Raw genomic sequence first — 24,569 nt, 5'->3', positions numbered from 1 at the left:
TTGCAATTTTCTGATGAAATGTTTAATAGCTTCACCCTACTCTACTGGAGGAGGTCATAATTGATTTTCTATATTGTACTATGCTTGACGTGCACGTGGTCTAATAATTTACTTAGTTAAAGCGTAGAGAAGTAACTCAAGCACTGACTCATATTACTAACACATTCACACCTGGTAATCTGTTAGGAAGGAGCCCTTTAACTCAAAGCATTATTTTGAAAATTACAAGCATAATTTTGAATACTAGTTGATACCATCACCATTTAATGAGAAACTTAGATGTAATGCTGACTTCACCACTGCTCTAACTCAAGGTACTCCTTTATTGAGGCATTCTCAATGTGCAGTCAACAGTGCCACGTCTAAGTAATGGTTACTAAATTATCCCTAAAAATCTCCTGTTGTGAGTGTCAGCAATTCAAGAAAACCAGCTAAACCCCATGCAAAACAACTTCTTAATAAGACTGTGTTTTATCTACACAGTTAAGCCTTTGCAATAGATCACGAAGTTCCAGAGCTGGAAGAGACCTTAAAGTCAGACCTCTTCATTAACCAGAGAAGGAAACTAGGAAGCAAGAGTGGTGCCCTGTCCGGGAACAAACTGCTTACTGGTAATACAAATGGCATAGAGCCCGAGTTTTCTAACAAATTCAGTAGCTTTTCTCGTTACTCTACACCACCTACCCAGCACCATCACCTGCATGCTTCTGTCCTCCCCTTCTTTCTAAATCCCAGCCTCCTGATTGCTTTGGATATCTATCCACTCTTAAAATTAATCGTGTCTGCAATTGCCAATGTAACTGTCTTCACTGTTAAACTTTACTGGATGCTTTTAAATACTCTTTTAATCTATTGGTCATACTGAGAGTACTCTGAAGGTAAGCAGACAAGAGATATTTAAGAAAAGAATATACAAGAATAAAAGGTTGAAAAATATTTTGGTAATAAATTAGGAAAACAAAAGAAAAAGGCAGCTTATACCAAAAAGGCACAAAGAGAAGTGTTAATTGATGTTCACAATGAAGTGTTAAAATGAGAAGGAAAGTTACCAAAAAAATACTGATGAAAAATTTAGCTAGACAGTACTCAGACAAGGCAGTATAGTTAAAGCAAAATGGGGAAACATGTTATTTACATAATTTTTATACACCATGGATGGATCCATCAATGTGAATTTAAATATTTTAAAATGCAAATTTACTTCTATTCAGCTTAACTAAACTATTTCTTTATTGATAGTTTCAATAAATTCTTTTGATTTATTTTTAGAGCAAAACAGCTTGCCTTCTTTGAATTCCTGCTACTACAGCTCCAGTCTCCATAACAGTCACCTAATTACTATGGAGCTGAATATCTATTCACACCCAATGAAATCTACAGTTCTTATAATTGTCATCATTTTCTTCCCATTGCATGCATGCACAGAGATTCCACTTCACTTATTCAAATCTCATTTGGGTTGATTTATCACCAAAGACATCAAAGATAATACACCACATTCTTGCAGTTTTATAAACCAGAATTTTCTTGAGGGTAGCTGAATGAACGCAAAAAATCTTAGAGAAACACTTTGTGTCTACATTGAAAAATTGATTTGACTCTTTGGAAACTTTCTGAATCACCAAGATTCTTTGCACAGAATTTTACTTTTTTAGAAAATAGCTAAATATTCCATTGCTATAACCATATGATGTACAAATTTTCTTGAGCAGCAGTACTTAGTAAATGTAGACCAATGTAGACCCTGATGTTTTGCAGTCAAAATAAATTAGCTTGAAGAGATTAATGTAATCACTCGATTCCCATACATCTGAACATTGCTGTTCTTGCAACTGAGATGATACTAGGGAAGTTAAAATCCTAAGAAAGATGTGACTGTGTCTCTGAGTTGCCCATTGGCTCAAAGTATTGAAAATGTTTTCCTTTTCTGACTCAGCTCACACTGCATTAAAGGAAAGAAAAAGGACTGTCTAAATGTTATCCTAAGGGTAGGAAAAACAATTTTTTAAAATAGTTTAATAATATAGTAAAAAAAAAAGCATAATCTCTGAACCTAAGGTAGATCATTTTGGTTGATATTAAAAGAGAGAAATGTTATCTTAAAAATGAAATGTTTTCTTGCCTTACTGACATTTTTCCAATTCATATTTTTATACAAGTGTTCTTCAAAGTAACATACAGAATTATTTGCAAGTATAATACCAGTAAAATTACCTTTCCTGGGGGTGAATTTCCTAGGTTCCTAAATATCAATGGCAGAGGAATAGCTAAGAATATGTTTATTTAAAACCACCCCTTTTAACTAGTGATCTCAACAAATTACACAAAGTATCAATTTATTTAGAATCTTCTTTTTCAACTGAAAAAATTCAGTGATGCCTAATCGCACCTGCAATACAGAAGTAGCCCATGACATAAACAGTTGATTATTATTTTAGTAGCCATGTATATTGCAAAAAAGAATCCTGTTTATTTTTTTTTCCAGACTCTACCACTCCCTATTGTTCTGCACCCAGCTAGCTTCATCTGTTTTCATCAGCTACATCGGTCCCTCTCTGATACCATTTGATTTCTTTTTTATTATTGAGGTATAATTGACATAAGGTATTATCAGTTTCATGTGTACAGTATAAGGATTCAACATTAGATATACTGCAAAATTATCACCACAATAAGTCTGGTTATTTTCATTTTTTAGAGACTTATTCATTTAATTGAGGGGATGGGACAGAAGGAAAGAATCTCTCAAGCAGACTCCCCAGTGAGTGGGGAAGCCCTACACTGTTTGATCCCAGGACCAGTGAGGTCATGAGTCGAGCCAAAACCAAGAGTCAGTTGCTCAACAACTGAGCCATCTAGGCACTTCCAGTTTGATAAGCCTTTTAATTATTTCACAGGGCAATAGTGCTATACACTGGAATTAGTAATATGTGTTCAACATTCCCCAAAGAAAAGAACACTGAACCTTCAGTAGAGTTACTTGACATCTGGGCAGATCATAGGAATTATTCACTTGACCTTGGCTAAATCACATAATCACTTTTCCCTAGTTTGCACAAAATTACAATGCCTATTTGTGAAACCCACGTGGTAATTCATTGTAAACTGCGAAGTGCACTCTTCTATTTATGCTCCATGCTCCTCTTTTTTTTTTTTTTTAAGATTTTATTTATTTATTTGACAGAGAGAAATCACAAGTAGATGGAGAGGCAGGCAGAGAGAGAGAGAGACAGAGAGAGAGAGGGAAGCAGGCTCCCTGCCGAGCAGAAAGCCCGATGCGGAACTCGATCCCAGGACCCTGAGATTATGACCTGAGCCGAAGGCAGCAGCTTAACCCACTGAGCCACCCAGGCGCCCCCATGCTCCTCTTTCTTGAATGATCTTTTCAGTTTTCTTTCTTGACTCCTCATTCCAGGCTCCTTTAAAATATAGTAAGTGGATCCTAAAGAAGCTTAAACAACTACCTTGAAAGCATTTTTTTTTTCTATTGGTGATAAAACTCATTTCTCGATATCTTCAACTATCTTTATGCCCCAGTCTCAAAAACCCATCTCTACCCACCACCAGCATTGTCACCTATTTGAATTTGAAAGTCTCTCAAGATTAGAAGTCACAACCTGATCTCAGGTGTTTGAGCCCGATGCGGGGCTCGATCCCAGGACCCCGCAACCATGACTTGAGCCGAAGGCAGAAGCTAAAACCACTGAGCCCCCAGGTGCCCCTCCAGTGTTTTTAATAAATGTATTCTATCTTTTCAAATTGCGTTTGAATGACTTGCCTTTTCATTTTTTTAATAGTGTCTTCTGACTAGTGTCTCCTGGAAACTTTAATGGATGTTTTTGATTTTGATGATGTCTTATGTATCATTTATTTTCTTCTTTTGGTTCCTACTTCTTGTGTCCTAAGAAATATTTGTCTAACCCAAGATAACAGAAATTTTCTCCTATGTTGTCATCTAGACATTTGTTTGTTTGCTTCTTTCTCTTAGCTTGTATATTAAGATCTATGATCCATTTTAAATTAATTTTTATAGATGTGTGATGTAAAGATAAGGAAAGGATTTTTGTGTTTTTGTTTTTTGTTTGTTTGTTTTTTGTTTTTGCCTAAGGATTTCCAACTGTTTCTGAGTTTTATGTTAAAAAATGTCATTTTCCCAGTGAATATTCTTTGCAATTTTGTCTGAAGTTATTGAAATATATACGTGTGGATGTATTTCTAGATTCTCTATTCCATTCCACTATATCTATACTTACACTAATAAGTTACAAGCTACATAATACATTGGATATTATTTTCATTTATTTTTTCCAATTTTTTTTTTCTTTGAGAGAGAATCTCAAACAGATTCCATGCTGAGCTTGGAGCCCTCACAGGGCTCAATCTCAGGACCCTAAGATAATGACCTGAGCTGAAATCAAGAGTTGGACATATAACTGATTGAGCCACCCAGCACCCTTGGGTATTACTTTTATTTTAAAGAGTAAATATGTTTAAGTTTTTAAAGTTTGAAATTTTTTATAACTGTCCAGATATTTACCATTTCTGGCACTCCTTATTCTTTTGTGTAGATCTGTTTTTTACATGTTATCACTTCCTTCTGCCTGAAGACTACTTTAAAATTTGTAATAGTGAAAGTCTTCTATGAAATCTCTCAGTTTTTATTTGTCTACAATGGTCTTTATTTCCTCTTTATTTCTGAAAGATAATCTTCTTTTGATATAGAATATGTGTGTGTGTGTGTGTGTGTGTGTGTGTGTGTGTGTGTGAATACTTTGAAGATATAACTGTATTGTCTTCAGGCTTACATAGTATCTAATAAGAAGCCTGTGAGTAATTCTTTTCATATCTCTTTTTCTTTTTCTCAATTTTCAGTTTATCTTTGCTTCTCAATAATTTAATGGTGATGTACCTTCATTTTTCAGTTTATTCTGCTTGGAGTACATTGAGCATGTTGGATCTATAGTTTCACTGTTTCATTGAATTTTGAAGATTTTCATCACCACTTCAGCAAATATTTTTCTGTTTTCCTCTCTGCTTCTTCCAGCACTCCAGTTCCATGCATACGAGACTTCTTGGTATTGTTCTGTAAGTCATTTTTGTTCTATTTATGTTTTCATGTCTTTTTCTTTCTATACTTAAATGGTTTCTATATTTCTATATCTATTCTATATTTCTGTATCTCTATATTTAAATGGTTTCTAATACTATGTTTTCAAGTTCACTAATTATTCTTCTCAAGTGACCAATCTGCTAAGCCCACCTACTATATAGTTTTTAGACATTATATTTCACAATTCTCTCATTTCTATGTTATTCTTTTTTAGATTTCCATTTTTTCCTCACTGTTTATGTACTTCTCAGCTTCCCTAAATATATGGACCATATTTATAATTGCTGTTGTAAGGTCCTTATCTGCTAATTTCATTATTTCTGTCATTTGGGGGTCTCTTTTGGTTGCTCGATCTTTCTTCTGGTTATGGGTCATATTTTCCTGCTTCATTTTTGCTTTGTATATGCTTATTTCACCAATTAAATGTTTACCATTTAAAGAGGAATATAAAAAGAAGAAATAGAAATGCTTTCACGAAATTTCATTTTATTTATTTATTTTTATATTCCTTTATATATACTTTCACCAACTCTAAATAAAACAAACAAAAGAACCTCTACTCATTAAGTTCTTCTGTTTGGTTTAGAACTGAGATAGATCTAGGAGTATTTGAAGTAAACAAAACTAAGAATTCCTTCTCAGTACCTAAGTGATCAACAAAATCAATATACTATGTGTATCTTCAACTTCTTAGTATACCAGCTTCCTGGCATTGTCATTAAAAAAATAAAACAAAACAAAAACCCAAAAAGCCCAGCATATTTCTTAAGAAAACCCTGAGTTAAATGTTAGAATAAAATGTTTTGTTTTCTTTGTTTTGAATACAGTAGGGTGTTTCAGCATATCATGTTAAGCTTAAAGGATACTAGAAATCAGAAGTTGTGAGATTTTGTTAAATATAATGTGAGCTTAGCCTCTAATCTTGTAATAAAATCCTGTTATTGTTACCATTTAGCAATTGTCATAATGTGACACAACCCACTTTTTAAAATTTTAGATGGTAAAAGTTAAGGGCCATTTCTATTCATATAGCTTCTAGTCCAATACCAAACATAATTAAGTGCTTGATACTGTTTTTTAGTGAGCAATAATAATGATGATGATTTTCTAAACAGGATTTATCAATCTCTGTGAAATAAAGAATGTGATGAGCTTTAAAGCTAAGGTCACATGGTTTCACTTACTTGTGGGGCATAAGGAATAACATGGAGGATACTAGGAGATGGAGAGGAGAAGTGAGATGGGGGAAATCGGAAGGGGAGACAAACCATAAGAGACTGTGGACTCTGAGAAACAAACTGAGGGTTTTGGAGGGGAGGAGGGTGGGGGGTTGGGTGAGCCTAGTGGTGGGTATTATGGAGGGCATGTATTTCATGGAGAACTGGGTGTGGTGCATAAACAATGAACTTTGGAACACTGAAAAATAAATAAAATAAAATAAAATGAGAAAAAGGAAAAATAAAAAAATTATGAAAAAAGCGCTAATGTCACATATATATCTAAGCTATTAGAGATAAATACCCATACATTGGTCTATACTTAGGTCCTTAGTTTTTCAGTTTGAATTTCATCACATTACTTTTTTCTCCCTTTCCTTTTCCATAGTACTACATACTTTCAGTCTAGCAGAAAGGAAAATGAATTTTTATCACATCCTATTATTAAACTTTCAGGTCTTATGTTAAAAGGCCTATCCTTTGTCTTCTCTGTTCAAGCTATTCATATAAGCTTAGGGCCTGTCTTTTGTTATGACTCTAAAAGATTAAATAATTTCTTTATTCTTTTCATGGATTAATATGCAATAAACAAACCCAGTCATTTATCAGAAGATATACTAAATTAGAACAATTTAATTGAGTTTGTGCTCATTAGGACATGAAAAAATTATAAAACATTTTTATTCTCATGGATTTTCAGTTTTGTCTTCCCCACTCCTACATCCACAACCTTACTTGTTTCCTTCACTGCATATCCAAGTGTCCATCATGGAATTCATGGAACATTTCACCATACTGTATAGCAGTTAAGCTCACAGTATCTGGAGCTACACTCACAAGGTGTGATTTTGGGTGCATATATATATTTCTGTACCTCAGTTTCCCCTTACTGTATAAAATAAAGATATAAACAATACTTACTTCATAGGATTAAAAAGATTAAATGTTGAAAATAATAGTGTCCACTTCGTGGACTTGTGGAGAGTTATAATACCTCACTTACAGTTATTAAAGTGTAATGCTAGCTATTATTGTCATCATCATCAGAATCATAAATAACCATTATCAAGAACCTTAAATCTCTTGGGAAGACAAGAAACAGACCTGTGTCTTATTCCATTTTGCACACCTAGTGTCAGAAACCGCACCTGATAATTAATATAAACTCAGTAAATATTTTTACTTTTCATAAATTGTATTTTGTTTGTTTTGTTTTATTTGTTTGTTTTCGTTTGTTTGTTTGTTTCTACCAGTAGTTGTTCAGAGGGATGGAATTTTGCTGGGGAGCCTTAGTCTTATGGCTTGGTTATCAGTAACAACAGAGATGACATGAATTGACTTTAAATCTACAAATATTGCTGCTCTGAGATTCTCTGAATATGCAATTGTCTCTGTTGTCCTTTGCTTTCCACCCCAGACTCTGTGCATACATTGATCTGATAACGTGTTCTTTGCTATCATCTCCAGAGGCAACATGTTACCTAAGAGGAGAGATGCCATCTCATTACAAAATAATTGAATCCCTCCTCTATACTACCCATGGGCTGCCCTTAGCCTTCCCCAACCTCCCCAGCCTAGTACAGAGAACTTTCCCATATTTGACTATGGAGTTTCCTTGATCAGTATGACCATAGATAATCCTTTTTATGTATTGAATATGCCACATGAATGAATTCCAAAGAAAACAACCAAGTACTTATTTTGTAAACATGACAGTTCAGACTCTAAAAGAAACAAGAGGCTTCTCAACAAAAAAAGGATTTTTATGCTCTAACCCACAGTGTGAAAGACCCTGATCTCAAACACAAAATGTCTTAGGGGCGCCTGGCTGACTCAGTCAGTAGAGCATGCAACTCTTGATATTGTGATGGTTAAGTTTGAGCCCCACATTAGGTATAGAGATTACTTAGAAATAAAATCTTAAAACAATAACAAAAAAATGGAAAATATTTTAAGCTACATCTTTCTAATATTAAATTATAATAAGATTTAAGATGCCACTAAGAATATTTACATTTTATGCTAAATTCATGGATCATACGTTCTTTTAAACCATAAATTATTAGCCATCTTGATAGATTATGCAAAACTCTGTTAACTTCAATAATTCTTTGAAATTCCAGGCATGAGTTCTTAAAATAATGCATGGCTTGCAAACTCAACCTAAAAAAATTCCCCCTGATTACAAGGTCTGACAGATTTATGAGTAGATGAAGTGTGTCTACTTAGTAGAAAAACAGAGAGGAGAAAGTTGGAGCAAGGCTGAATTACAGGAAAAATACACACCCTGTCCCATGCCCCACCCCAATCATTGCAGAAAGTTGTAAATAAATGGTCTATGAAATGACAAACCCCTGCCCAATGCACAGGAAGAATATAAATATTGCTCTGTAATCACTGCAGTTATGTCCTTTTTGCTAAGATTTTCTACTTAGGTGAACCCAGAACAACCTCACTTCATCTACAAGTCCAAAAAAGCAATCACGAAACTGAGATTATGTTATTTTACTATATACAACACTCTCCTCTTTTCCCCACTTTTTTCTAGCCATGACCTATTTATTGACTATTAGAATACTGAAGTATTACTGAAGAGTATGTCTAACAAAAAGATGTTAAAATACTTTTAAAAAGGAAATGTCAAAGCACATATATTACACAGAAGATACCAGAAAGATTTTCCATTCCAGAGTCAACCAGACCTGGGTTTGAACGCTGGTTTTGTTTGAACCCCAGGTTTGACTCTAGCTCCATGATTTCACACATCTTTTTTTAATGACTCTGAGCTTCAATCATTGTCCTGTGTGAGAAGGAGATAATATGTACCCACGATTTGAAAATTAAATTTTAAGATTAAATGAAACAATGTAAGCCATAAAGCACAATATTTGGCTAAGTAGGGTATCTGTGAAATGTGGGTCAATTTTTTTCTTTCCTTTTCATGATGGAAGTACCTGTTAAATCATGGAAAGAATGCAGCATTTTGAACTAGAAGACTTAGGTTGTCATTTTTCACTTTTTAATTTATGAGACAATTCAGTGGACCTTGTTGAATAGATATGAGCAAATTTTTAATGAAAATATATATTATTTTTTTCTATAAGAAAAATATATGGTAATGTACACTTTAAAATGTTCAGTAAGTGCCAGGTATTAATATTATAAATTAACATATATGGATCAAAAATATATACATATATAATACCCCAGTTTTTATGAATCTGTTCTTTAGAGACATGACAAACTATAGTTATTTTATTCTTAAATGATAACTTTGGTTTTTTTTTTTTTTTTTTTTTTTTTTTGCTCAGTTTCTTCAAGGTCATATTTATTGGAACTGTCTCATAATAAACTGCAAGATGTCCTCAGAATGCGAAGGTTAAGGATAAGTATATTGGAATTGGACTCCAGGACACCTGGTTTTGTATTTAAAATCAAGCTGCAATTTCTCTTTTCCATTTTGGATCTCTCTAAATCGTTCAGCTGCCTTAATTAGATATGGAAGTTGATGTTCAGTATTTACCCATGCCAGACTATCTTACCTCTTTGCATGTACAGGTGCAAGTCATCCTTGAAAAAATTAAGGCTTAGGTCCCATTACATTTCCAACAATAGCTAATATTTTTGGAAATTTTAAAAACCTTCTCCCAGTAGATAATGTTGTAGAAAGCAAACCAAGGCAGAGGAATCACCCCACGCTACTGATAAGAATCCACATCAAAGTTGTGCTTTCAAATGAAGTGACACTCCTATTCAAACATAGAGCCTCATATGCATAAAAATTAGTTGGTCACCAGAGGGAAATAAAGTAATTTTCAAAATCTAATTTAACTCATTTAATAAGACCATGAACCAAAGAGAATGAAAGATGTCAAGAAAAAGAGGAAATATACCTCAGCCAATAATAGGTTTCATTTCCTACTTAAAAAAAAATTAATGCTTCGTAAGATTTGAGAAGAGAATGAGGCCTATTCATTTTGATCCTGTGGCAATTCTTTGAAGCTTACATTTTAACCTGGTCTATTTAACATTTCCAGATGCTATGAAAGGCAATGTATGCAGAAAGCAACACCCATGGGGATTTGGGGATTTCACTTTCCCCACGGTTAGCAGTGATTTGGATCTTACTTTTTCTGAAAGCATCTTTAAAGAATTCTTCAAGCTGTCTGGAGAATGCTGGCTTGCAGAATTAAGCAGTAGGTCTGCATGGGTTGCTATCAGAGGTTGGAGCTGATTGATGTTGCTGAGAACTTCTTTTGCTTTGGCTGTGTTTTCAGGCGAATAGTAAATAAACTGGTATCCAGTACTGGAACAACAAAGATAAAGGCAAGTTACACAAAAAAAGCAGAAAGCAATTGCAGCCCTTAGTACCAGATGGCAAATGAGAAACTGAACTCCAAATAGCATGATTTCCTTTTGAACAGATAAGAACTATTCTAAGAGGTTTTCATGATGTCCTAAGAGTTTTTTTTAAGCAAAATGACCAAGATATTTTTTAAGACCAAGATTGTTTTTCAAAGATTTTAAAAGTGAAATAAATCAAGTTTTGCTCAACTACAAGGAAGATTCTCATAATTACATATGTCAGGTATTAGTATTCAAAACAAATTATTGTTCATTACTAATAAATTTGAAGTCACATTAATATGGAGTGAAAGTATGAGCTTTTATATTCAGGCTAATTTGAATGTAAATCCTGGCTCTGCCACCTACTAGCACGGTGACCTTAGGCAGGCTTCAGTTTCCTCCACAGGAAATCATGAATAAATATACAAGAATTCTAAGAGGTGGGTAAGCTTGGTCATAATTCATGTGAAATGCCTACAAAAGTGCCTAACACAGAGCAAGCATTCAGTAAGTACTACCTATATTTTCCCCCAGGATAGACATGGCAGAGTGAGTAAATTTTAATAGCTGGGAAATGGGGAGAAAATATATTAATGCCAGGAAAATATATTAATGCCAAATTATATTAATGGGCATAAGGAGAATTTTATTGGCTAGAACAAGAATATTGATAGCATAAAAAATTCACTAGGCTATTTTATCATTACCCAATTTGTTCCTAGTGGTTTCTCATTTCACTTGTAAAGAAAAATCTAAAAGTGATTACTAAATAAAGAATTACTGACTTTTATAATCCTCATCTAATCAAGCATACTACAGGGGTAAGGATTCCATGGAATGAAGGAATCTTTTGATAAGGAAAGACACAGGAAGCATTTCGGCAGGGGAAGGAATAAAACAGCAAAACACTAGCCAAAGTGAAAGAAGAGAGAAGTGCCCTGGGTTGGCCTGGCGTAGCGCTTGCCTACATCCCTTTGCATCCACTGTCAAAGCATTTTTCATATATCCTGCACTCTGTGATGAGTACTTATAGAGTATTTTCTCTACTTACCAGTTAAACTATTAACATTCCCATAATTCCATTTCTTATTGAGAAATATTAGAATCCAATAAGAAAAATTAACAAGTAGGGAGCACTCTTCCTCCTCTTCCATTCACACTAATGACTTTGATGGGAAGGTATCAGTTTCCTCGGTAAGACAACACTCCTTTTTGTAAACCTATAATGACTGTTCCTATTGTTTTATTTATATATTTATTTATTGCAGTGATTGAAAGAAAAATCCTTTGTCGCTTGGACTATTCAGAAGATAGGACAACAAGCTGATGAGGGATACAGGTTTGTGAAGGCTAAGAAACACTTCAGCAGTGTGTGACACTGAGAATTTGCTCTTAATTCTGTCCTTACAGACTTCTACATTTCAGAAGTGGAAGCTAAAAAAATAAAACACACCATAACTACTTATTGTATGTATTTCTCTCTTTTTTTAATATTTTATTTATTTGACAGAGAGAGATCACAAGTAGGCAGAGAGGCAGGCAGAGAGAGAGGGGGAAGCAGGCTCTCCGCCGAGCAGAGAGGCCCATGTGGGGCTCGATCCAGGACCCTGAGATTATGACCTGAGCCGAAGGCAGATGCTCAACCCACTGAGCCACCCAGGTGCCCCTACTCTATGTATTTCAATGCAAATTAAAGCAAATGAACGAAGAACAGTGGTGAGGAAGAGAAAGAAGATAGTCATCCCTGCCAATCACCTATACCTTTTTCTGGTTCATCTGATCTCGCTCGGGAGTGTGCAAAGGCCTCTAACAAAAATCACCACCTTTGATGTACCCCTTACTCATCTGTACTCAGACCAGATACAAGGTTCAATCCACCACAGTGGATCAAGAAAACAAACAACTCCGTGTTATTTTTGCAAAGAAAGAGATTATCTAAAGATATTAGTGGGTCGTGGGGGTGGGGATGATGTTTGATACCCAGCACCTCTAATAGCAGAGAAAGACTCTAGAGACTCGACAGAGAAAGAACGTGTAGTAGCTGCTTGGTGGTCCCTTTCCACTATTCTGCTCTTCCTGTCATAATTTGCTTTCTGCTGTCAACTTCTGGGAACCTACAGGCCTCCCACAGCTTAGCTCTTGGAAAGCAGAGTTCTGGAGGCCATGTGTGGTCTTCTAGCTTTCTCGTCCCATAACTGTCCTCTTTGAGGATGTCATGCGTGTCCTCTCATAATTCAATCCCATGCATTCTTTGGACTCCTGGCACCATTGCTTTCCTTCTCTACTCATCTCATACTTCCCTGGAAGTTCATTGTTACTTTATTCCTGAATTTTACCTACTTTCATCATCATTATTATGTTTAAAGATTTTATTTATTTGAGAGAGAGCACATGTCAAGGCATGAGAGCAGGGGAGGAGGGGCAGGGGGGAGGGAGAGGGAGGAAGAAAGAATTCCAAGCAGACTGGAGCATGGAGCCCCACAAGAGACTTGATCCCCCCATCCTAGGACCCTGAGATCATGACCTGATAGGAGCCAAAAGTCAGATGCTCAACAGACTGAGTCACCCAGGTATGCTTACTTTCATTATTTTTTCCTACATATGTCTTACTCTGCACATTTGTTTAGCCTCTCCTCTCCATTTGAGTCTATTACACACATTTTCAAGATGTATTTCTTACATGTTCTTTATTTCTACATGTTCTAATTAATAGTTCAGTGGTCCTCAAATTTTAGCAGGCATACGATTCACTTGTGGATGAGGAGAGGGCCTGGGTATTTGTTTGAAAAATGCAGATTTCCTGGCAACACTGAAAGATTCTGCTTCAGTGGACTATAGCACTGTAACAACCAGCTCAGGAAATGCAGATGATGCAGAGGCACAGCTGAGCACGTTTAGAGACACTTGCTGCCCTTGCTTTGTTTGTGAATCCCCTCTAAACCCTTGGTCTTGCTACGTCATGCCTCTGATAAAGGTCTTTTTCTCGTTCTAAGTTTCAAGTTCCTTGTTCCTTAGTTATTCTCATTTCCATGATACCCTTTACAAGGCTAGATTTGTACTCCGTCTTTATATCTAGCTCATGTTGTTTTGCTTCCCTCTCTTTACCAGCGCTGCCTCCCCTCACTATTTTCATCATCCTTTCCTCTTTTCCCTCCCAGCATAGTCCCTTCCTCTTCCTCTCCTTCCCCAGTCTCCATCGTGGGATGCTCCCAGAACTCCTGCCCCCTACTCCTAAGTCAGTCTCCATTGAGCTAAATAACCTAGCAGGCTTTGGTTCTCCCCATTAGGTTATTTAATGATGAGCATCTTACCTAGTGAGGTAGAAAGATTCATTTTCCACAGTAAAAGCCAACATTGATGTCCAGGATGAAATAGTATGGTATGGAAAAAAAAATATCACCACCCACAAAATAATTTTAAGTGTGCATAAATTTCCTTTACCTATTCAGTGCCTTACACTTTAAACATGTCATATATTTTAACAGTTATAGCTTTTTAAATGGAAAGTTATGAGTATAATTTAATTATTGAGATAAAAATAATATAGCTAAACTCTATTTTATAGTGGTCTGAAATTTAAACTGAATCCAAACACTTGAACTAAATATCAATCAGACAAAACCAGAAGAAAGACAAAGTATTTGCTTGGACAAAAAATATTTTATAAGATGTAAATATAGCAAATCTTGGGCAACGAAAATCGAAATTAATTTCATACTATTTTTCTATTGATGAAGCAGTGAATTAAAGTCTGTGTGGTCTGTGTGTGTGTGTATATATATATATATATATATGTGTGTGTGTGTGTGTGTGTGTGTGTGTGTGTGTGTATATCTATCTATCTGTACATATACATACTTAAATATATATCTATTTAGTTATATATCAGTTTAATTAGAAAATATGCATATCACATACACACTTGTAACTCACAGGGGCATGTACATGTTGTTACCAGGGATGTTATATTCTGAAGTTGTAAAGAATATGAAATAACATTCATATTCATAGACTCTAATTGCTAGCCAAAATACAACTAAACCAATGGCTGTATGTTCTTCTGTGTTTATTCCATCTCATTTGCTTTTTGCTGGTCCTCCTTATCTTCTCATCCTCTAGTGTTGGCCCCCTCCAAAGCTCACTCCTTGGGGTCACTTCCTTTTGTTAGTCTCCATGCCCTTCTTAAGTAATTCCATTTAATCTTCTGGTTTAAATACTTCAGTTGTGATGATTCCCAAATCCACTTCTCTAGCCTAGACCTCTTCCCGGAACTCTAATTAAAAACAAAAGCTCTCCTCTTCACAGCTCCCAAACTGAGGTCTGTATCTGCCCCACGTCCTCCACAACAGCTCCTTATATACATGTTCCCATCTCAGTTAATGGCAAGTCTGTTTGATGTGGCATATTTCTCTTTTCTTCCTCTTTTACCTTTACCCATTATCTCCCCCTAGAAAATTCTTTCTGTTCTTTCAAAATGTAAGCAGATTTCAACCATTTATTTCCACCCTCACTGCAACAAGCCTGGTGCAAGCCATCATCTTCTACCTCACAAACTGATCTTTCCATTTCCATTTCTTACTCTAAGACCCGAAATCCTTGACTTACACTTAGGGTTGAAGGAGGCAGGGGGCAAGTGAGGAGAGCAAAATAGAGCAATTCTCCCTTAGCTCGCTGCCCACACCCAGATCCTGGGACTTGCTCTGCCACTTATCTGCACCTTTCCTCCCCCATGCCACCACCACCTCCACCCTTAACCCATTTGCCCAACCAAGTCATTATGTTGGTAACTAGAGTCATGAAAGAACATAGATTAGAAATGAGGAAGAGACAAGGAGGGAAAAGTGAAGGAAAAGATCAGGGAGGGGGCACAGGCAGAAGAGAATTAGGGTTAAGGAATATAGAAAAGAATGATAAAGAATAATGGCGCCTCTGCTTCTGAGGCAGAACTTAATCTCCAGAGAAAAACCTAAGGACTATTTCCACTTATTTTTTCCCAACTCAAGCACTACTTGTGAAAAAACGATCTCTTGAATCCTGAGGGAGGGATAGACATTCTCTCAATTCTAACTGAGAAGAAAACTATGTGGATAATAAATGAAAATTTACACCTTAGTGCACTTGAATATACCCTTTTGGCTTCACAGGGTTTAACAACGTGCTTCAAGAAATTGTAGAAGGTAAAAACATACTTCTCTGTTTTCCCCCATGCATCCTTCCTGTTTTTTGCTGAAGTATAGCTTAGATAAAAGAACTAAGAGGAAAACGGCATTTGTTTTGCTTACCTTGTATGGATTTCACTTACGTAATTACATTAGTTATATGATCGAAGCTTAAATTAATGTTTATCTTTGAATCAACTCTTTTTAAAACAAATATTGGTTTCACAGAATTTTTAGTCAATGTTTTGAATAATATACTTGATTCTGCCATTTATTAGCTTTGTGACAGCTAATGCTAATTAAGAGGGAAAACGTCCTAAAATTCATTTCAGCTCAACTTACCCTCAAGGAAAATCAGCCTATTTTCTCGATTACAGTGGCTCCTACTATCCCGCTTTTCAGTTTGAAGTTGTTTTTTTTTTATATTTTATTTGTTTATTTGATAGAGAGAGAGCACAAGTAGGCAGAGTGGCAGACAGAGAAGCAGACTCCCCATTGAGCAGGAATCCCAGGACCCTGGGGTCATGACCTGAGCAGAAGGCAGATGCCTAAGGACTGAGCCACTTAGGTGCCCCTTCAGTTTGAAGTTCTTATCAGCAATTTCTTAACCATTAAGACCTCTTTTCTATATACAATATTTCCTTAGCTCTATTTTTGCCCTTTCAAGAATTTTCAGGCACTTTTATATGACCTTTAAATAAACAAAGTCCCATATGATTTCACTTCCTTCCATGGCCTATTTCCATTTATTCCTGAAATCACTTGTCCTAATTCCTTTGCTAGCTTTCAAGGGTCTGGTCACTTCTATTTCTGCCTAGTATGGCTTCTGGTATTTCATGCTCACTCCACTGCAAAGGTGTCATTGCGTAATATCCAAATCATGTCCTCTGATTTCCTCTCACCTCGAAAACTTTTCAACTCCATCCTGGACTGTATCCATTTGCATGCCTAATACATAGTAAGATTAAGTACAAGAATAGAAACCATTCCCAAATATACTGTCAAAGTAAAAATTTCTTTGACTGTAAATGATCATGAGGGGCCTTTCTGGGGTGATGAAAATGTTCTAAACGTTGGAATGTGATGATGATTGCATAACTCTATAAATTTACTAAAAATCACTGAATCATATATCTGACCTTATCATATCACCAATCATATCACTGACCTTAAAACAGGTCAGTCCCAGGGTATAGTACATAAGCAGAGAGTTGAATAGTGGTTGCCAGGGAAGGAGGGGGGGGTAGATAGGAAGACATTAGTCAAAGGATACAAAGCTTTGGTGACACAAGGTGTATAAGTTCTGGAGATCTAATGTACAGCACTATGACTATAGTTAACAATTCTGTATTGTATATTTGAAATGTGCTAAGAAGGCAGACCTCAAGTGTTCTCACCACAAAAAAGAATATAAGAAGACAAAGATGAAGATAAAGATAAGAAAATAATAACCATGTGAGATGATGGGTAGATTAAATAATTTGTGGTGAGAATTTCAAAAATATAACACGTAACAATTGCATATTATATATGTTATATGTTTTATATATATAATTTTTATTTGTCAATTACACCTTCATAAATCTGGGCAAAAGTAAGCAGGTGTTTCCAGAATATGGTATTACAGTGTTGGTGATTATGAGTCTATGATAAGAAGTCAGGAAGGCAGAAAATATATTTAAGAGACATTTCATTTTTTCCCCATTAAACCTAAAGATATTTTCATTGGGAGTTCTAATAGAGCAAATTTGTACTGTGGAATTTATACTAATAATCCAAATCTCTTTCTTTCTCTCATTTTAATAGCCAATAATCACAGAGTCTACATTACAGGACTAGAATTATGCTAAATGCTTTGTAAAGATTATTTTTATTTAATCTTGACAAAACTTTGAGCAACAAATACTATTCCATCATACAGATATGGAAGTTGGAACTTGGGTAGGTTAAGTAACTTCTCCTGGATTAAACAACTAACATGGATGGTAAAACTAACATTTATTCCCAGGTCTTCATTATCACTCAGTTTGAACTCTTAATTATATTTTACCACCTCATGAACATGATTTGGCCTACTTTAAATTTGGAAAAATTATAATACAATAACTAAAACAGGAAACATCTTTTATTTAGTAATATAATGGTAGGTACAGCCTATAAATATTAAAATAAAAAACCATTGAAGACATTCTCATCTAATTAAAGCTCATTACAGAAGATGTATGAGTCTATTTTATAACACAGATTAGACTAAAGAATAAATTTGAAAATCATCTCACAATAAATTGCTTTCAACAAATATTTAATGACTGCTACTTGGTGAATACACTGAGGGAAGCAAAAGGTCAGAGGTCTTTCTGGTGGAAAGAGAATGATGATGCTTGTCCTCTAAATGCCACAAGCCAGGGCTGGTAGCAGAGAGGAAGAAACGGGGAATAAATAACTTTTTTTTTTTTTTTTATCCTCACTCATCTTCTCACAAGACCTTGCAAATTTAAATATCATTTGAGTAGCCATAGTTTTAGAGCTTTTAACTAACAATCCTCAGTACTATGACTCTTATATTCTTGTGAGGTCAGACATTCATTTAAAAGCAATGTCACATGGCATTGTGACAAAGGATGTCATATGGCTTCTAACTTTCTATGTATTTTGTAGTTGGAGTTTTTTTTCATGTCATCTAGTTCTCCATATTTGCTGGAAGGAGACGTAGAAAAAGTATTTTACAAAGACATTTCTCTTATTGTACAACAAAATAAAAAGGAAGAGAAGGTGCCTGGGTGCCTCAGTTGATTAAGCATCTGCCTTCCGCTCAGGTCATTATCCCAGCATCCTGGGATCAAGTCCCACTCCCTGCTCATTGGGGAGGTCTGATTCTCCCACTACCCAAACATCCCTCCGCTCTGTCTCTCAAATAAATAAATGAAATCTTAAAAAAAAAAAAGGAAGGGAGATAGAAAACAAAAGTATCCTAAAAGAACTAGAGCCCTGTCTGCATCTATCTGCATCACTCTACATAAACTTAACTATCCCTTCCAAAACATTCACCCATGTTTAGATTGACGTCTTTGTATATATAATTTCATGTTTTCTTGCAGGTACAGTTTTTGTTTGTTTGTTTGTTTGTTTTTTAAGATTTTATTTATTTATTTTAGAGATAAAATGAGAGGAGAGAGCATGAGAGGGGAGAGGGAGACCCCCCACAGAGCAGGGAGCCCAATGTGGGACTAGATCCTGGGACTCTAGGATCGTGACCTGAGCCAAAGGCAGTTGCTTAACCAACTGAGCCCCCAGGTGCCCCCAGGTACAGTTTTAATATACATGTCTACATACTTCATAATCCATACACCAATTGAAATGACTACATAGTGCTCTACTCTAATGATGCAAAGAGTGCTTATTCATTCATTCAAGATGTTTTTAATATCTTACTATTATAAATAGTAGAATATTTAAAGGATGATCATCTTTGAAAAGTTTACTTTTTCCTTTTATTATTTTAATTCCTAAGTGGTTTTACTGAGGTGTATTGGGCAGGTTATATAGAGAGAACCAATGCCTACAATTATTTTTACTGACTACTATACAAAACAATTTCAGGCAGTTTAAAATAGTATTAATCACCATATAAAGTAATGTATTTTTTGTAATTATACAGGTGAAGTGATTATCTCTTAAAATTATGTTCTCATTAAAGCCCATAAAGAGTTTAATGGACCAACCTTTCCCCCCCCTCCCTTAAATTTCTATCTGGTGGGCAGCAAAATCAATTCTGGAAAGATTATCTATTAGTAGTTAGAACTAAAATTGTTCATTTATTAAGAGCCTATATTTTGTGTTAAATATCTATTGATTGCATCAGGGTGAATAAGTATGGAAGAAGAATCTGAGAGTGGGGACAGAAGTCTAATTTTCTGGTCTGATTCTATCATTATCTGTATGGGTGATTTAATCTTTGATCTCAGTATTCTCATCAATAATAAAGTAAATAGGGGAATTTATGATCTTTGAGATTCCTTATTGGTTCTAACATTTACGAGGCTCTTTAATTGGAAAAAAAGCACAGACTCAACAAAATTATTTTCTTATTTCCCAACACTTATTTTCATATTGAATATATACAACTGACTTTATTAACTTAGCAATGGAAATCAATGGGTTATTTCCTGTACTCTCTTTCCCAGCAAACTGTGCATTTACTTAGTTGTATAAACCAGAGTACTAAGAGTTCCTCAACCTTGCCTAGCCTTCCTAAATTTTCATTCAGTTAGATTTAAATTCTATAAAATTTTTCTTAAAATCTCTAATTCCATAGTCACCCATTTCCTCTCTCCATTAGTATTATAATGGATTAATTGTTTGCTCTTCTTCATGCTTTTCATGTGGTTCAAAATACAAATCTAATCCTGTTAATCCTCATAGACAAAAATCTGTCAGTGACTCCCTACAGTCTACTGGATGAGCTGCCAGGACTTGATATAGCAAACAATACCCTTCAGATTTGTCTCTTGTCCTGCCCACACTTATATTCTTTCTCTCTCTTCTCTTTTTCCCTCTGCCCTTCCCTCCCCTCATCTTCCCACCACCCTCTTTCCTCTCCCTTCTCCTCTCCCATCCCCCACTTTTCCTCTCTCTCTTTCCCTCATTTCCAGATTCTTTACACTCTTGGAATTTTTGAGCCAAGGACAGTGAATGTCATTACCATACATGTGTGTGCTGCACAGAAACTTGGAAGTCTTCCTTGATTACCCTAGATTTTTACCTCCCACTCCAAACAAACACAAAATCTAAACAATTGCTAACCCCTCCCAAGTATCTGTAACCAGTCTCTTTTTTTGTATCTGTGCTGACACCACTGGAAGCTAAGCCATCCTTCTCCTGATAGAACCACTGCAATAACTACTTATTAGCACAGACCTCATGACTGGGGAGAAGACACTGAATTGTTCAGGCAAAGTCCCATCTAACAAAGATTTTGCAATAACAGTTTTGTTTTTTGGTTTTTTTTTTGTTTTTTTTTTTTGTTTTTTTTTTATGCTATGCAAGCCAGTTGTGTGATTCTTCCATGACATAGTCCCATACAAACCTTTTTCTTTTCTTTTCAAGTTAATACTTTTACTACTTTAAAGCTCTGGAAAACACAGTGTTTTTTATTTTCTGAGAATTTACTTATAGATGATTTTCTTTTCTATTGTTTGCTCTCTTTGAGACCAATCGATATTAAATATCTAAACTAATAGAGAAATTTAAAAATATGCTGGAAATTTCTCAGTGTTTAATCTGAGTACAAGAGTTCTTCTTTGGATTAAATGCATACTAGTTGAGATGACATTACAGTGTCATGATTTAAATTTTTTTTTTTTTTTAGTTTGCAATGAAGGAGAAATACAACTTTGGATTTTTAAAAAATAAGTCCTCAAACCATATTATCTTTTCATATTTAGTTTTTTAAGTAAGAAAAGCTTCTTCATGTAATTTGCTTATTAGATTTCACATAATATCTTTTAAGGCTAATCTTCCTGATGATTACTTTTTCTCCCGATAAAAGCAGAAATCGTATTTTAATAGTTGTAAAATTAAAACGTTTAATTGTGAAAGTCAAATTATGCAAATTATCTTCCTGAAAGATAGTGATGATATACTTCATAAATCATTCCTTAAAATCTCAAGATTTTAACCTAACCACTCTTTCTAATAATCTAATGATTTCAGAAGAAATCAGCCGCATCTATAGTGCAAACAAGGAAATGGAAGGGTGAGAAGTTCAATGGCTTTCTGAAATCCTCAAATAGGACTGATGATGTGTTTTATCATTTTAGACACTTTTCTCTTCACCAAATTTATTATCACTAGAAATTCTAGGTCATTTAACAGACTTATTTTCACTTACAATTAAAGTAATTTCTTTAAGGGAAAGACTTAATTTTAAGAATTCTGCAATTGTCATACTACATACAGTGCTTTTTGCCTACACTTCAGATCACACTTGGCTTCACAAGCTTTTTGGTTGGTGATTGGAAAAATGTCACCAACTGAAATGTTAAAGTCACTACTGCATTACTAATATTGAATCAGATTTTACGCGAGGCTGATTTTACAGAATTTATTATCTATCCCCTTTCAGAACACATAAAAGTATATTTTCCCTTCCTAGTGAGGTGCAAGCAAACACTAATGTTCTAATACTTGAAAAAAAAATGGCTGCTTTTAAAGCTTATGAGACATTTTCTACAAATATTCCTCTATTTCTATTTCCCAACTCCACAATTACTTCCTATGTTTCTGCTACCTGATACAACCACACTGGTCTATTCAGGCAGAGGAAAGATAGTCCTGTAATAGGTAATCCTTTCACTTCTTTTATTCACCCCCTCAGCAAACATTTAGACGTTAGTTCCTGAGGATACTGTGGTAAACCACACACATGGTCCAGAGGGGAAGACAGACAATTAGGGATGGTTGCATACAGAAGTCTTAAAGCAGCAGTCTAGCCAATGGGTCAAAAAAGGCTTTCAGACAGCCCTGAAACTGAGGAAATTTAGTCTGGTTCATATAGAGGATGGGGTGAAAGATGAAAATGGAGAAGAAAGTGGGACCAGATGACACATAAATATATTATGCACCTTGAACTTTATACTCCAGGCAAGAGGTAGCTAAGAAATGTTCAACATTATGAAATCACAAGACTGTATCTGTCTTTTGGAACTATTACTCCAACCAAAGTGAGAAAAACAGATTGGATGAGAGCCAGTCTGGAAAGAGATTAATCTCTTAATCTTGCCAAATTAAGAGATTTGGCAATAGAATATTTAAAGGATGGTGATTTCATGCGTTAGAATTGTCCGAACCCATTATTTATTATTGAAATAAATGACTTCCTGAAAAATAAGAAGGTGGAACTGAAAGAACTGATTTTATTTTATTGGAAGAGGAAGCAAGGGAAGAAAAGTAGTCAATGATTTCCAGATTCTAAAATGAACATCTAGGTGAACGGTGGTGACTTTTATTAAGAAAAAAGAGATTCTCAAGAGAAGTTTGAGGGAAAGAGATCGAGAGATGATTGAATATGTTGACATTGAAGTGGTTGGATGATAGCATTAATGTAGAGCTGTCTGCTAGATGGTTGTCTGTGCGTGTCTGGACCTCATGAGCCATAGCTGGGCTTCACACAGAGATGGTGTCAGTAGCCCAGAGCTTGAGAATATGTCGGCAATTAGGCATTTTATGCACATTGATACAACTATTTTGGAGGGAAACATGGCAACATTTCTAAAATTTACCACCTCAACTAAGAAATTCTACTTTTAGGAGTTTATCAAAAAAGAAATACAGTTTTTAGGGACATAAAAATAACGGTGTATCCTGTGAACATGTGTAGTTATAACAAAAAAAATTAGAAATCACCTAAATGATCACCAATATTGTATTGTTAGATAATTATGCTACACTTAATCGATAAAATGTACATAGCTTTTAGAAAAAATGAGATCTACATGAATTGAAATGAGGCACTGCCAAAACACTTTTCTGAGTGAAAATATACCTGTTTACATATTTTACATAAATAATAGCTAGTATCTGTTAGGCCCTCATTAAGTACCAGGCACTGTTATAAAACATTTGGTGTATATGAAATTATCAAATCTTCAGAACAACCCTATGAGGTAAGCAGTACTTCCAAACTACAAATGAGGAAACTAAGTTATAGAGAGGTGAGGCAGTTTGACTAATGTCACAAAGCAACTCTGTGCCCAAGCCACGATTCCATCCATTTAGGGGGTGGAGTCTATGAATTTCTAAAATGAAAGTTTCTGCATTAGCCTAGAATGCAGCCAGAAAAAACTAAACTTAGTTATGGAAAGTTCAAGAACATCACACTCCCTTGAACCTTGAGTTTGCGGACTGAGTCATAGCCATTGAAAATTCAAATGGTTGTACGCCTAGAAGAAATTACACAGGGAAATACATTTAGCTGTTCTAACTGATTTATTCTAGGTAGAGATAGCAGAAGAGGTAGGCTTTTCAGTTTAAATGCTTCTTTATTCTTTAAATTTGTGTGCTACAAGCAAATCTTGTTTTTGTTATTCTCTTTAGTTAAAAAGAGAATAAAGAAGGAGAAAAACTGCATCACAAATTCATTTAGGATCATATTCAACTTAGAAATATCCTTCTATTTCCTTCTATCACAGGTAGCTCAATGCCTTGCAATCCTAATCATGCCATTTGCACAGTATGTTGAAGTCTCAACAAGACTATTTATTTAAACACAGTTTATTTTCTTGTTATTCCAAACTATATGTATGTAAGAGATAAAAATCCACTTTCTCTGGAAGATTTGATGCTGTTTATACAGGGAGCTAGCTACATGCAGAGAACTGTCACGGAGACATGGGCCATAGTTTTGGCAGCCCTCACTTTGTATTGGCTCAAAGATGAACTGAGCAGAGAGCTAAGAGTGGCTGAGGAAGACTAAATCATAGGTGGAAGAAAATATATCCCCAAGGAATCAAATTATCATCTACACAAAGAGTGAAATTGCTATCTCCTTGAAAATCACGTATTGCCAGGTGTTGGTTCAAAAGAAAAAAATGAATGGGTAGATACCTAGTCTTTATTTCCATAGAGCCTATATGATATAAAGTGGATTTTTTTTTTCCTGTGGTATAAAGTATTTTTTTCAAAAGGAAAAAATATATATTTGGAAGTGAATAGGACATGAATTTTAACTATAATCTA

At 35.1% G+C, this 24,569-nt stretch overlaps 1 protein-coding gene across 14 annotated transcripts in view; it reads right to left on the bottom strand.

Annotated features, from left to right (window-relative positions):
- Positions 1 to 24,569, bottom strand: part of INPP4B (inositol polyphosphate-4-phosphatase type II B) — an 837,179-nt gene that overhangs the window by 126,611 nt on the left and 685,999 nt on the right. For all 14 annotated transcript variants that reach the window (XM_082727238.1, XM_082727234.1, XM_082727229.1 and 11 more), the window contains one exon: positions 10,456 to 10,633. In XM_082727238.1, coding sequence (XP_082583364.1) covers positions 10,456 to 10,633 — 178 coding nt within the window. The remainder of the gene's footprint in view (positions 1 to 10,455; positions 10,634 to 24,569) is intronic.

This window comes from Mustela nivalis (genome assembly GCF_964662115.1).
Source record: "Mustela nivalis genome assembly, chromosome: 4".
Taxonomy (NCBI): Eukaryota; Metazoa; Chordata; class Mammalia; order Carnivora; family Mustelidae; genus Mustela; species Mustela nivalis.
The sequence above is the reverse complement of the archived record's forward strand: the minus strand, read 5'-3'. Positions and strand labels throughout refer to the sequence as shown.